Source organism: Nematolebias whitei, chromosome 15 (assembly GCF_014905685.2).
Source record: "Nematolebias whitei isolate Nwh7 chromosome 15, NemWhi1, whole genome shotgun sequence".
Classification (NCBI taxonomy): Eukaryota; Metazoa; Chordata; class Actinopteri; order Cyprinodontiformes; family Rivulidae; genus Nematolebias; species Nematolebias whitei.
In genome coordinates, this window is record NC_056512.1 from 351,076 (window position 1) to 365,974 (window position 14,899).

General features: G+C 47.1%; 1 protein-coding gene across 1 annotated transcript in view; it reads right to left on the reverse strand.

Moving 5' to 3' along the window:
- Window positions 1-14,899, reverse strand: part of hdac5 (histone deacetylase 5) — a 212,885-nt gene that overhangs the window by 15,791 nt on the left and 182,195 nt on the right. The window contains exons 9-13 of the mRNA XM_037689291.1: window positions 11,240-11,289; window positions 10,836-10,943; window positions 10,708-10,763; window positions 10,534-10,621; window positions 10,186-10,305 (exon numbers count right to left, since the gene is read on the reverse strand). Of these exons, the coding sequence (XP_037545219.1) occupies window positions 10,186-10,305; window positions 10,534-10,621; window positions 10,708-10,763; window positions 10,836-10,943; window positions 11,240-11,289 (422 nt within the window). The remainder of the gene's footprint in view (window positions 1-10,185; window positions 10,306-10,533; window positions 10,622-10,707; window positions 10,764-10,835; window positions 10,944-11,239; window positions 11,290-14,899) is intronic.

Sequence of the window (14,899 nt, forward strand, 5' to 3'; positions counted from 1 at the left end):
GAACAAAGAAGGAAAATTGTGTAGATGACCAACCTTTGTTAAGGATGCTTGGCCCGACAGTCGACCTCCGGTCATCCGGTGAGTTCTCCTCCCCGAGGAGAAGATGACGAGTAGTCCTATTCAAGGTAAGCGCCGAGGAATATTTCCCAATGACAGGTCACTACACGCTGGACAACGCCATCTTGTATTTTTTCCTCTTATCGCCGACCCTTGGAGCGAATTGGATGGTTCCTCCGGGATAGGCGTGCTCAGCTGCAGCCCCCGCTGCTTTTTCCCTCCTGGGGAGCGTAGTGTCGGTGTGTGTGTGTGTGGGGGGGGCTGAGTGAATGTTCACCCCATCCCACCTCGTTTTCGCATCGGCGATCACACCGCTCCCGTCCGATGGCGCCCCAGGAGTTGTCCGGCGTAACCCAGGAGGAGGCTGACATGAAAGGACCCTTTTTTACGTCCTACGCCTTTCCCGCCAGTTCGGATGATCCGGCAGGAAGGTTGTTTACTGGGCTCCATTCTGGCTCACCGTCTTGACCCATATGGCCTCGCGCTCCCAACAGGACGTCCTACGGGCGAGGCCACAGACGGGTTCTTTCCTGGTAGATTGGGAGAGTCGGTCCCCAGTCCGCACCCATCACCAGAGTGGAGGGGTTCACCGGGCGGGGCTATCCCTCGGTAACCCCCCCGGAGCCAAGCCTCGCGGAAGCTTCGGAGCTAAGCTGTCCAGGTCGGAGCAGCGTCCCGTCCCGCCGGAGAAACACGAACCAGACGGTGACCACGCTCTCCAATCGAGCCCATCAATATGCTTTCAGGCAGCCGCAGCTAGCAACAACGTGGCGCTGCTAGCATATAGCCTGTCCAAAGGGGCTGAAGGCTGCAGACCTGCCTTGGAGACAAAGAACTCCCTCTGTAAGGCAGCAGACGTTATCTTCAACATGTGTGCCTCTTCTACGGTTTGCCTGTCGACGATTGCAGAGTGAATGACGATCCAACGATCCACCTGGTTTCATTACTCTCCCTCGCTGCCGGAGAAACTGCACAAAGACCTGATGGAGGGCCCATCACGGCGGACGCGCTGTTAGAGAGCAGCTTCAAATCCATGCTGGCGAGTTGAAGCAGTCGGAGGAGGTGCCAGAGGCTGTGCGCCACCTCATCAAGCTGCGCGGCTCATCCCGCCCCCCGGCCCACTGGAGGGACCGTCGCTAGCAAAGCATCAACGTTTCCACGGCCGCGGCTCTCGCTCAGTTCCACCACCAGCCCCGCCCGTCAGTATCCAGCCCTCTTCATTTCGGCAACCTGCAGTTCAGCGTTTCCCCAGAGTTCGCCTGCAAGACAGCGCTCTGGGCAAACAAATCGCAGAGCTCAAGAGGGAGAAGCTTTGAAAATGACGGTCTCCGGAGGGTGTGCGTAAAAGTGACACGAAATTTGAAATAAATCATCATTCGATGATCAAAGTGTCTGTTTTTTAGCCAGTCTGTAAGCTCGGATGAACTCACAGCGGCTGCGCACACATCCTTCACACATAACGAGCCGGTGTCCTTAAATAAAGGTTTTTTAAACTCACCGTTGCTCCAAGACATGACGAGTCGATCACACGACACAATGGTAAGCGAAAATAACTCGTTATCATCCAGAGCGGCACGATCCTCACCCAAGCGGTGTCAAACTCGCACTTGTGGGATGAACAGCCTCCATCCAACGGCGCTGTGTTGATGTGGCACACACACACACAGCTGCCCGGTGCTCTCCGGCTCACATCGGTATAAATGTGGACCGCAGGCTGGGTCAGGTGGAGGTCCTCGCTCTCACAAGAGCGACACTCGCCCCACCGAATCAAACGTGGGCAGCCATCACCCACCACGTCTCAGCGTCCGGCAGCTCACGGCAGCATAAAGCGTGAGGCAGCTGAACGAACCCTGGTGACGGGTCCCGCCTCCTTCCAGCGGGAGCAGTGCGCGTCCCTCCAGAGAAAACGTATGCTCCCGCGGGGCTCGCAGCCTTCACTCCAACAGCACGGCGTAGATTAAGTCACGCCCTCAGCCTCTCAACATTCGCACAGCAACGTCAAACGCGCAGCCCCACAGCGTCATCAGCTGTCACACGCTTTGCCTCAGCACACACCGGCCCACCTGTACATGAAGGTTGGTCCGCGGCCCGAACGCAGCGCACGAGCACGTTCAGAGCCTTTTTTCGAGGAAGCCTTGCCTTGGGTCATGCAGAAAACATTCCCGCGATGCATGACAGCGGTTTTGAGGGGCGGACTGCTGACAGCCGTACAAAACGTGACGCATCACTTAAACGCACGTTCACTCCACGAACATTACGTAGAGTGGCTAAAACATGCTCGCCGGTCAGATGGATGGACAGGGCGTCATGCAAATAGTTACAAGTTACAGTTTGCAACCCGACCCCCTCCGTTTGGAGGAGTTATAGAAACGGTCCTGTCATCATCAGTCCAATTTCATCCCTAAATGCAAAAGTCCAAGTGTTTCTGATAAAAGTAATCTCCAGAGTTCCCCAACAGAGAGAAAACACAGGGTTTTACTCACGTTACTTCCCGGTTCCCAACGGACCGGAGGAATGAGACCGATCATGGATCTGTCAGTTTTTTTCAACAAGATGATCACTGACAGACCGTTTTTCACATGTTGACAACCAGATAGCTGTTGTACAACATCCAGAGAAACGCATACCGATCATCCCAAAACACAGAAAATTCCTGCTTTTTTTTTTCTCCTTTCAGGGGATGAAGTATCTGTTACACAGAGCAGGGATGAGAGTTTTTGTTTTACCTGGATGATCTGCTGCTCCTGTCACTCCAGACAGGAGGCGCTGATGCAGGCTCAGGTGTTGACGTCACACCTGTCAAATCTGGTTTTCGCCATAAATTGGAAGAAAAGCTCGATTTTTCCCGGCCCAGACAATTGTTTATCTGGGAGTGGAATTAAATTCAACCACCATGAAGGCTCGTTTATCACAAACGAGGTTCGACACTTTTAAAAGTCAACTCCGCCACGTAAGACCTGGCAAAGTGGTAACAGCTATTTCCATCTTGAAGCTGTTAGGAATGATGTCATCAGCTCACACAGCGGTTCCGCTGGGTTTGTTACACATGAGACGCCTCCACAGGTGGTTTGCGCGTCTGCATGTGGATCCAGTAAAACAAAAGAGACGGATGATTACTGCCCCTCCCTCTGTGAGAGCAGACCTCCGACACTGGGGAAACACCCTGGTTCTGTCAGGGGGAGTTTCCGTCAGCAGACCCGCGTCACACGTGTCAGTCTTCACGGACGCTTCGCTGTCAGGCTGGGGGGGGGACATACCTATCTTAAGCAGTAGGGGCGCTGTAGCCCCACCACACATCAGCCCACATAAATGTCTTTGGAGTGTCGCACAGTGCTGAATGTGATTCAACACTTTGCTCCCGTGCTACAGAATCAACATGTGTTGATTCACAGACAACATGATGACTGTTGCGTACATAAACCATCAGGGTGGTGTGCGTTCAGCCCAGATGTTATACATTACGCAAAGCTACTGTGTTGGGCTCACCAAAACCTGCTCTCCATCAGAGCAGTTTACATACCCGGTGTTCTGAACAGAGGGGCAGATGTGATGTCTAGGGGCGGCCCACGTCACGGGGACTGGACTCTCCATCCAGACCTGATAGTTCAGACGTGGCAGAAGTTTGGCAAAGCAGCTGTGGACCTGTTTGCGACACGAGAGAACGCTCAGTGTCAATTATGGTTTTCCCCTGAGCCCGCGAGACGATCCACCGCTGGGGGTGGATGCATTTGTTCACAGCCTATGGCCCAAAACACTTCTGTACGCGTTTCTCCCACTTCCTCTGATTTTACGGTTCCTGAACCGAGTTCAGGAGGAGGGATTGACAGCTCTTCTGGTGGCTCCCGAGCGCTTGAACGCACCATGGTTCCCAGGCCTGCAATGTCTGTTGTCGGGTCATCCGTGGAAACTGCCGTAGAAGGAGGTCACTCTCCTTCAAGCAGGAGGAGCGATCAGAAGTTACTCAGAAATAGGTCAGCACCTGTGGGTCTGGCCGCTGAGCGGTCCCGCTTAGAGAGGATGGGTCTCCCGCAGGAGGTAGTGCGCACAATCCAAGATTCACGTGCTGCATTTACCACAGCTCTGTACACATCAAAGTGGACGGCCTTTCAGCGCTGGTGTACAGAGAAAGGTGTAGAGGCCACCTCATGCCCATTAGGCGGCGTGTTGTCTTTTCTACAACAGCTGATGGGTAAGAAGTTGGCATTCAGCACGATTAAAACGTACGCTGCAGCCATCTCTTCCTGCCACGAAGGGTTCGGAGACAGAACGGCTTTTAATCACCCGCTGATGGAGCAGTTTCTAAAAGGTGTTCAGAGACGCAGGCCTGCTTCACGCCCACTTGCTCCACAGTGGGATTTATCGCTGGTCCTGCGAGCCTTGATCAAGCTCCATTTGAGCCTCTGGATCAGGTTTCACTTAAATTCTTGTCTCTTAAAACAGCCCTGCTGCTGGCTTTAACATCCGCTAAGAGGGTGAGTGATTTATCTGCCTTCTCTGTCGCTCCGTCATGTCTCAGAATTCAGGCTGACGGTAGTTCAGCTGATTTAAGACCAAACCCAGCTTTTATGCCTAAAATCATCACGAGCTCTTTTAAATCAAGAGCGATATCGTTGGAGGGATTTTTCCCTCCCCCCCACAGATCAGAAGAAGAAGCATCTTTTCATCTTCTCTGTCCGGTGCGGGCGTTGACTTATTACATAGCGCGCACAGCTGTAATGCGTCAAACTCAACACTTGTTTGTGCATTATAGAGATGCATCTGCAGGTCGCCCGTTATCCACCCAGCGCTTATCACACTGGCTGTGTGAGGCCATTTCTGAAGCCTACAAGCATCAGATTTAGAGCCTCCTGTCAACCTCAAGCACACTCGACCAGGGTTTTTGCATCTTCGACTGCTCTACATAATGGTATGTCAATGCAGGACATTTGCACTACGGCTGCGTGGTCAACACCCTGCTCATTCATCCGCTTTTATTTACGTGATGTGACGGCTTGTTCCATGACACATTCTGTCCTTAGTGCTCTAACAGAATGAATATTGTTGTTTTTCATGGAACTCTGTTTAAGCTCACTTCTGTTTGCATGCATTACAGTGTGAGATGTTGTTATCAGTCACAAGTCGTGTCTGTGATTTTGGTTCTATTGTCATTAATCAGTTCATGACTATTGTTACCAATTAGTTCATTTGATCAATAATCAGTTCATTGTTTTTGATCTGTTTATACTACTCAGCCATGAACCAGTTGGTTCATGCCCCCCCTCCCCCCCCTTCTTTTCAACATCCTTTCCCCGTTGAAAATTTTCCGGGGCGTTCATGTTTTGTCAGTACGCATAGTTACACAACATGCGTCTGTGCATGGCACATAATTACGCAACGCGTAGTTATGCACATGGGGAGCTGAGTGAAAAGACGTTTTTTGGGCAAGCTTCCGCTTCATACTGTGTTCGAATGGACCCAGTGAGGCGAGGACCACATCTGCTTCGCCCTTAACCCATCAGCGACAGCCTTAAAGGGCGAAGCTTATACGACATAGAACGTTGGTTACGTACTGTAACCCCAGATTCTATGAGTATAAGCGTAGCCCTTTAAGCGTCGGGCCTCACTGGCTCCTAAATGGCTGAAGAAAAAGCTATTTTGGGAGCCGATTTCCCGCTCTTAACGTAATTTATACGGACCGGGTGGGGCCCACACAGCAGGTGGGCGTGGACTAAATTTTTTTCAGTGCTTATGCTGCGCATAACGGGATAAACCCATCAGCAACAGCCTTAAAGGGCTACGCTTATACTCATAGAATCTGGGGTTACAGTACGTAACCAACGTTTATTTTGTTTTGTTTGTTTGTTTTGCTACTCTTCCTTTTGACTGTCCTTTTGGTTGCTATTTTGTTTTGTTTTGTTTTGATTTGTAAAAAAAATTAAACTTTGGATGGGGTGGCTCAGTTGTTAGAGCACTCGTCCTCAATACAAGAGTTGGGGGGGTTTGAATCCACCAGCAGTCACATGCCGAAGTGTCCATGGGCAAGACACTGAACCCCTCATTGCCTCCGATGTGTGTTCCATCAGTGTATGAATGTGATCTAAAGCACTGATTAGTCTCTTTAGAATGATTTGTTCAATTAGCTTTGTAGAGATCTAGAACAGTGCTGTGTGAATAGGTAAATGAGGCACAGATTGTAGTGTAAAACACTTTAAGTATCTTAATTAGACAGAAATGCGCCATATAAGTACAGATCATTTACCATGCCTCTTTTGTGACTGTCTATTGTTGCCATTGTTATCAGTCAGAGAGAGAGTCAGAGATTCTTTATTTTCATTTGCACCACATGTGGTACATGTGGTGGAGCGAAATTCTGTACACAGGGTCCCAATTACATCCAACAATAAAATGTAAAATTCAATTTAATTCAATTCAGTTTATTTATATAGTGCCAAATCACAACAAAGTTGTCTCAGGGCACTTTACAGGAACATTCACATAAAAGCCAGTTAGTAAAGTTCTCTATCTAAGGAATCCAGCAAACAAGTTGAATCTTCACTTCGTTGCAGTCTCCCGTCCTGAGCAAGCACAGTGGCAACAGTGGAAAGAAAAACTCCCTTTTAAAAGGAAGAAACCTCCAGCAGAACCAGGCTCAGGACAAGTGGTAATAATAACATCTAAGATATGAACTAATAAAAACATCAACTAAAATACACTAAGCACTAATAGCATAAAAACATTACGTCGAACATCAACACAAACATGAACGAGTCTGTGTGAACAGATGAGCACGCATGAATACATCAACATGAAACAGATCAGCAGCAACATGAAACAGATCAGCAGCAACATGGTGTGATTTTTCACAGTGATTATTCTAGTTAGAGATTCATGAGTCTAACAGCCTCAGGGTAGAAGCTGTTCCTCAGTCTAGTGGTTCTACACTTAATGCTCCTCTAACTCCTGCTTGAGAGGAGCGAGTCAAAAAGTGTGTGTGCTGGGTGAGTGGGGTCCTTCATGATGCAGGTGGCCCTCTTCCTGCATCTGGAGGTGTAGATGTCTGTGATGGTGGGGAGACTGACTCCAACATCTTCTGTGCAGCCTTCACCACTCTCTGCAAAGCTTTTCTTTCTGCAGCTGTGCAGCCTCCATGCCACACGTTGATGCTGGAGCACAGGATGCTCTCCACTGCACACCTGTAGAAGGAGGTGAGGACTGAGTTCCCAGACCAGCTCGCCTCAGCCGTCTGAGGAAGTAGAGTCTCTGATGAGCTTTCTTCATCAGGCTGGTGGTGGTGTTGCTCCAGCTGAGGTTGTTGTTCAGGTGCACACCCAAGTACTTGTAGCTGGAGACTAGGGGTTGAACGACTACATAATTTTTAAACTCAACATTAACATAATAAAACTCGAGTAGAACTCGAGTAGTTGATGATGTCATAGGATCTCAACATGAAAAAATAAAAAATAAAAAATGCAAAAAAAGGTAATTTATTATTTACAAAAAAATAAATAAAACGACCAACCAAACATTGGGAGAGTATATTATACTCCTACCATTGATCATACTGCAAATAAGTCACAGGAAAACCAAAACTATTAGTTGTTATTAAGCTGCAAAAGTGAAAGAAATAACGTGCAGCACGTCAAAAACGAAACTAAAAACAGTGGGGGGGTCAACCACCCCGCACCACCGCCAGCTGTGGTGCGCATTAGGTTTAGTTTTAGAGATTAATATGTTTATAGGTTTTTATAGGTTTTGAGATGAATATTTTTTGCTTTATGTTTGTGAAACAAGGTCAGAGGAAGCTGGTTCTGGTTCGGTCGACTGGACCCAGTGCTACACCATATTCTGTGACCTGCAACAGTGCATGCAACACCGCCCCTTACAGTCACAATATACGGTGGTCATAGAATATGGTGTAACACTGGTTCGCAACGAGCTCCAAACAGTCAGGAAGATGATTCATTTTCTGTTTCCTTACGGTAGTTGAACCGGAAGATTCATCTTTAGTGAAATATGTCCAGACTATTGATGCATTTCTACCTGTTTGCCATGACTGGGCCTGCTCCTCTCAATCCATCTGCTGGGAGGAATCCATTTGGTAGCTTCTACTAGTAGCCTGGTGCGGATCACATGACACAATGACGTCAAGTGAATACTCGACGTGAAATTTAAAATCTCGATAGATGTCCTAGGAATCGACTTGCCGATTACTCGAGTAGTCTGTTAAAGCCCTACTGGAGACCACTTCCACGCAGATCCTCTTATGTTCAGGGGGGTGTAGGTGTTTTTGTTCCTTCTGAAGTCCACAATCATCTCCTTTGTCTTCTTCACATTGATGTGAAGGTTATTCTCTTTGCACCAGCTCTCCAGGTGTTCCACCTCTTGCCTGTAGCTGGACTCATCATTGTTTGTGATGCATCCCACCACCGCTGTATCATCTGCAAACTTTACAATGTGACAGCCTGGATGGGTAGCTGCACAATCATATGTGAGCAGAGTAAACAGGAGGGGACTCAACACATATCCTTGAGGAGAGCCAGTGCTGAGGGTTATGGTGGAGGAGGAGAAGCTGTGGATCCTCACTAACTGTGGTCTGTTTGTTAAGAAGTCTAGTACCCAGTTGTAAATAGAGGGGCTTAGTCCTAGTGTGAATAGTTTGTCCATCAGGGTTTGGGGGATCATGGTGTTGAAGGCGAATGTGAAGTCCACACAGAACATACGGATGTAAGAGTCTTTCTGCTCCAGGTGGTTGAGCGCAGTGTGGACCACAGAGGAGATGGCATCCTCTGTTGATCGGTTCTCACGGTATGCATACTGATGAGGGTCCTCGTTGATGTTTGTTTTGATGTGGGTCATGACCAGTTTTTCGAAGCATTTAGCAACTATCGGGGTGAGGGCCACTGGCCAACAGTCATTTAGACAAGTCACCGTAGAGTTTTTTGAGACTGGGATGATGGTGGCAGTGTTCAGGCAGGTGGGAACTGTCTCCAGGGTAAGTGAGATGTTAAAGATGTCTTCCAGCACCTCACAGAGCTGATCGGCACATTCTTTCAACACTTTTCCAGGGATGTTGTCTGGGCCATTTGCCTTGTCTGGATTAATGTGGGTAGCTGTGGCTGAATGGTTAGAGCAGTCGTCCTTCAATGCGAGAGTTGGGGGTTCGAATCCACCAGCAGTCATATGCCGAAGTGTCCCTGGGCAAGACACTGAACCCCCCATAGCCTCCGATGTGTGTCCCATCAGTGTATGAATGTGATAAAGCTCTGATTAGTCTCAGAATGATTTGTTCAATTAGCTTTGTAGAGATCTAGTAGAGTGCTGTGTGGATGGGTACATGAGGACACAGATTGTAGTGTAAAGCGCTTTGAGTATCTTGAAATAAGATAGAAAGGTGCTATATAAGTACAGTCCATTTACCATTAACCTGTCTAAATAAAGTTTGAATGAAATAATTTGCTTATTAAATGCACTTTAATGGTCAAATCAGCTGTTTTTCAAAAATAGTTTCACTGCCTTGGTGCTCCTTGAACGTGCAGAGGGAGGAAAAAGGAGGAGCTCGTTTCTCTGAAAATTAACAAGAAAAGCACCTAAACAATTATTTGTTTGCTCGATATAATAGCAAAGGTGTGTCTCAGTCTAACATTTGCTTAATAAATGCACTTTAATGGTCAAATTAGCTGCATTTCACCAGGGAGGTGCAGCTGTTTTGACAGTTCCAAGCAGCAAGCAGAATGAAGATGGGGAGACTATTGCAGGCCGACTGAGTCATTAATAGCTGGTTAAGATTCTCAGTCATCCAGGACATGGTAAATAAATAAAAAAATCAAGACAAAAACAATAAAGTATAGTATAATAAATTAAGTCCAGTTGTTTTTGTCTTGAGTTTGTTATTTTAGCCACGTTTACCTATTACATGATACAACAGCATGCCATACACTACTACTACTCTGCTGCCATCAAGTGGCTGAACGTGGTACTGCTCTTTTTCAGTCAGAATGAATGAAAACGATCATATCTCAGTCAAAAAATGGTTTATAAATGTGGGAAAAAATCCATATATATGTCGCTTCAGCTTATAAGTCGCAGGACATGTAAATTATGCAAAAAACTGTGACTTATATGCCGGAAAATACAGTAGTAAGTGTGTACCTCCTCAGGAGCTCCACTTCCAGGAAAGAAGTTTCCATCATCGTAGCGATGGAGGGAGATGTAGAGAATGCTGGGGTTGTTGTAGAAGGCCTGCTGAGTGCCATTGCCATGGTGAATATCCTGCAAGGACAAAATCAGGTCAGTGAAAGGCACTGAACAGACAGGAACAAGTTTCAGTGCGTTCACCTCCCAAACATCTGATCTCAAACAAACCACTGTGGTTATAGTTGGGCTCTGTACCTACAGACAAGAGTCAGCTGCCCCGTTTCTGTGTCCTTCACTTAAACAATTATTTACTTAATAAAAACTTGTCCAGTGGATATTTTGTTAATAGATACAGCAACTCACCCAGTCCACAATGAGGATCTTCCCAACTCCAAGTTTCTGCTGCAGCAGCTTGGCAGTGATGGCTACTGAGTTGAAGAAACAAAAGCCCCTGTGTAACAGACACACACACACAGACATGTTAGAACCACAGTGTGGAGAACTAAAGCTTGGTTCTTTCAGAATAACAGTACTGACATGGCTGTGGACTCCTCAGCGTGGTGACCAGGTGGACGCACCACTGCAAAGCCATTCTGATACAAAGACACACAAGTCATTTAATGTGTCACTTTGGTGTTTATGAACATTTTGAACATAAGTGTTACCTTCAGCTCCCCTGCAGCCACTTTGAAGGCCAGTTCAATGACTGAGCCCACAGCCATGCGGACAGCGGCTGATGAATGCATCTCGTTCCATACGGTGTCACTGTCCACCTGCAAGGGGGCAGCACAAATCCCAGATCAGGCCTGACACTCTCCTTCAGGTCACACATAACACAGGTCAAGGTCAAGGTTCCTTTATTGTCATACGCACCACATGTGTTACATGTGATGGAATGAAAGTGTGTACACAGGGTCCCAGTTACATCCAACAAAAGTATAAATTGCAAAGAAAACAGTAGTAAGATCTAAGGTATGAACTAAGAAATATGCTAAACTAAGAATACACTAAGCACTAATGGTACAAAAACAATACGCAATACAGATGAGCTAATGTAAGAGTGTCTCACCCCGATGCCCCCACAGGGAAGGACAGCATACATTTTCTGACTGATAGGACCTGAAAGAGTCAAGAAAACTTGCATTTCAGCTTTTGTGAAGCAGTTTTTTTAACAAATACAACTAAAACCAGAGGCCATTCTAAACATCACTTCAATACAATAAACAACTGAATAAACAAGAAATTAAAAACACACAAAACCTCTCGGTGACTTCAACTCCTGGTATGCTGATGCCAGACCAAATTAAGCCCTGAGGTACAAAGATCTGACCACCTATTCCCGATGAGGTAATGCACTCCTGGAGCTGTTCCAAGTCCTTTCAAGCCTGTGAAAGTGTAACATCCATCTTCAGCTCCTCTGGTCTGGGTCAACAATCATGCTTGTTAGTGGGAAGAACCCTCCTGGTTGGATCTCCAGATCCATCCATGCAATATCTTCAGGTGAGATCACAGGACAGCAGCTTGAGCAGGGACACCCAGACATCTCGTTCACATCCTCCTTGTCTAGTTCTTCTGAGAGGAATCCAAGGTGTTCTCCGGCCAGCTGAGAGACATACGCTCTCCTGTGTGTCTTGGATTTTCCCCTGTTCCCCACATCACCTCCCTAAGGAGGCATCCCTGGGAAATCATTAGCAGATGTCCAAACCATATTAATTTGCACCAGTTCTCTGGAGTCTCTCTTGGATACCTGAACTTCTCACCTTATCTCTAAGGGAGAGTCCAACCATCCTACAGAGAAAAATTATCCTCACCACTTGTATCCACAATCTCATTCTTTTGGTCACTTCCCAGAGTTTAGGATTATAGATGAAGATAGACTGAACAATAAACAAAGAGTTTCTCCTTGCAGCTTGGTACAAAGTCCACAATACTGTAGAAGCGCACTTCAGCCAATCTCATGCTCCAGTCTTCCCTCACTCATGAACAAAACTCTGATACTTGAACTCCTTCACTTGAAGTAAAATTTCACTCCCAACCTGAAGAGCACAGTCCACCCTTTTCTGACTGACGACCATGGCCTCAAATTCAGAGGTGCTGATCCTCATCCCAACCACTTCAAACCTGGGTGCGAACTGCTCCGGTGAGAATTGGAGATATGGTACAATGACACTAACCGGACCACATCATCTCCAAATAGCAGAAACTGAATAACTGAACAGGACCCTTTCTGCCACCTGTCTGCATCAAGAAATTCTGACCATAAAAGTTATGAACAGAGTATGAGACAACAGGAAGTCCTGATGTAGTCAAACTCCCATACTGAAGGTGTCCGACACTGTTGGCAATGTGAAGTGTTTTTGTAGTGTTTGTATTGAGACTGAATGGCTCATACATAGCAATGGACCCCGAATCACATACTCACAGTGCATGCTCCCACAGTGTATCTTGAGGAACACAGTCAAATGCCTACTCCAAGTCCAAAAGACACATATAGACTTGTTGGGCAAACTTCTATACAAGGACTCTGGCAAGTGTTAAGGAGATGGTCCAGTATTCCCTGACTGGGACGAAACCTGCATTGTTTCTTCTGAATCTGAGGTTCACCCATTGATCAGACTCTTTTTAGCATCCCTGAATAGAACTTACCAGGGAGGCTAAGGAAAGTAATTTCCCTGTAATACAAACAAAACACTCCAGTCCCCCTTCTTGAAAACCAGAGCCACTGCCCCCGATGTCTAAGCAAAGTTGCAAAGGCATGTCAACAAAGACAGCCCAGCATTATGCAGAGCCTTGAGGAATTCAAGGTGGATCTTGTCCAACCCTGTAGCCCTGCCATCACAGAGCTTTTTATCTACCTTAGCCCCAGTTATGGACAGACTAACCCCTAAGTCCCTTGACTATGCTTCCTCCATGGAAGACATGTTGGTAGGATTGAGAAGGTTTGAGTATTCCTTCCACTGTCTGATAACATCAATGGTTGCAGTGAACAACACTCCACTCCCACAATACATTGTGTTAGTAAAGTGGTCCTGTCCCCATCTCAGCCATCTGCTGGTTGGCCAGAAACATCTTAAAGGTGATCAAGTGTCCAACGCCTCACTGAACTCCTCCCACACCCAAGCCTTTGCCTCAGCAACAACTGAAGCTGCAGCTCGCTTGGCCCACAAAAACTCCTCAGCTTCCTTTTGCTATTACCAGCTATTAAGGAGCAGTAGGACTCTTCAGGCTGACAGGCTCCTACACCCGGGGTGCCCACTATCAGGGTCAAGGATGGCCAGCACAAGAAGTACTGAAAACCACAGTTCAAGGCAGCTGCATCAACAATGGAGGTGCAAATCACGACTCACTTGGACTCAATGTCCCCCACCTCAGCTGGGATACAGTTGAAGTTCTGTTTGAAGTGGAAATTGAAGATCTTTCTGATGTTTTTTTCTGCCACGAGTTCCTAGCAAACCATTGGACAAATCTGCTCCTCTCTTGATCTAAGTATCCAAAACACAACTCTCCAGATCCTTGCATGAACATCAGAACTTTTATTTATATTTTTAAGTTAAATCTTTTTATCCTGATTTTCTTTAATAGAGAGTCAGTTTGAGAGTTTCACTCCTCATCATCTACAGTCATGTATCCATTCATCCATTTTCTTTACTTTCTGGGTCATGAAGAGCTGGTGTCCATGGGCTGGTGTCACTGTGTGAGAGGCAGAAGACACACTGGACAGATCTCAGTCCATCACAGGGACACTTATGCCCCTTTTCCATTAGTACCGGTACGGGCCGACTGTACCCTACTTGGCCCGGTTCTGAGGCTTTTCCATTAGTACCGGTACTTAGCACCTGTTACTTTTTTCAATACCCTTGGCTATGTGGTTCTAACCGGTACGAAGAGGTACAAAAACGTGACGTCAGAACACTGTCGGTCACTGATTGGTTGGGGGCGGAGTCGGGGACGGAGTCACTGGATCCTTCAGAAACTTTTCAAAACAATAATCCGCCATTTGCAATTTCTTGGACTGGAGCAGCGGCTGGATTTATTTTGAAGATTTTTAAAACAATACTGACAACATCTTGGTCTAATGTTGATGTGTTGGCATTTTTTGTGCTTGGTGGCCGACAACATAATTTAGAGCAAGCTGGATGGAGCTCTGCTGGTCTACCCTGATCCTCCCTCCGGAGCCTCGGAGCGCCAGCCGGGCAGGACGTCATCTCCCCGGCTCCAAGTTCAGCTGGTCACCGCGGAAGATCCTTCGATGTGCCGACTCGGAGGCTCGGGTTCCAGATACCAGCCTTGTGTGCTCAGAGCTCCGCTGGTCACTGCAAAGCTGGAGATGGGGACTCGCAGATGGCCGTTGCCAGACCCCGGCCGCACGTAATCATGAAGGCTGAATCCCGATCCCACCCGGCAGTCAGGCGGACGGTGGAAGCGATTTTTAAATAAAATAATATTTTGTTTTTATACAAAAAATGTTTTTAAAAATTGCTGAAGCCATTTAAAAATGATTATTAATTTTTTTTACATGTAAAATGTTTTTTAAAATCGCTTCCACCGTTCGTCGCAGACCCGTCTCTGTCCGCCTGTCTGCACAGGTCGGGCCTTCATGATTACGTGAGGCTGGGGTCTTGGAACAGCCTCTGTGAGTCACCAGCTGAGCTCGGAGCTGGGAAGATGAGCCTGCCCGTCCTGTCTCCGGAGGAGAGGATCGTCATAAAAAATAATATATATATATATA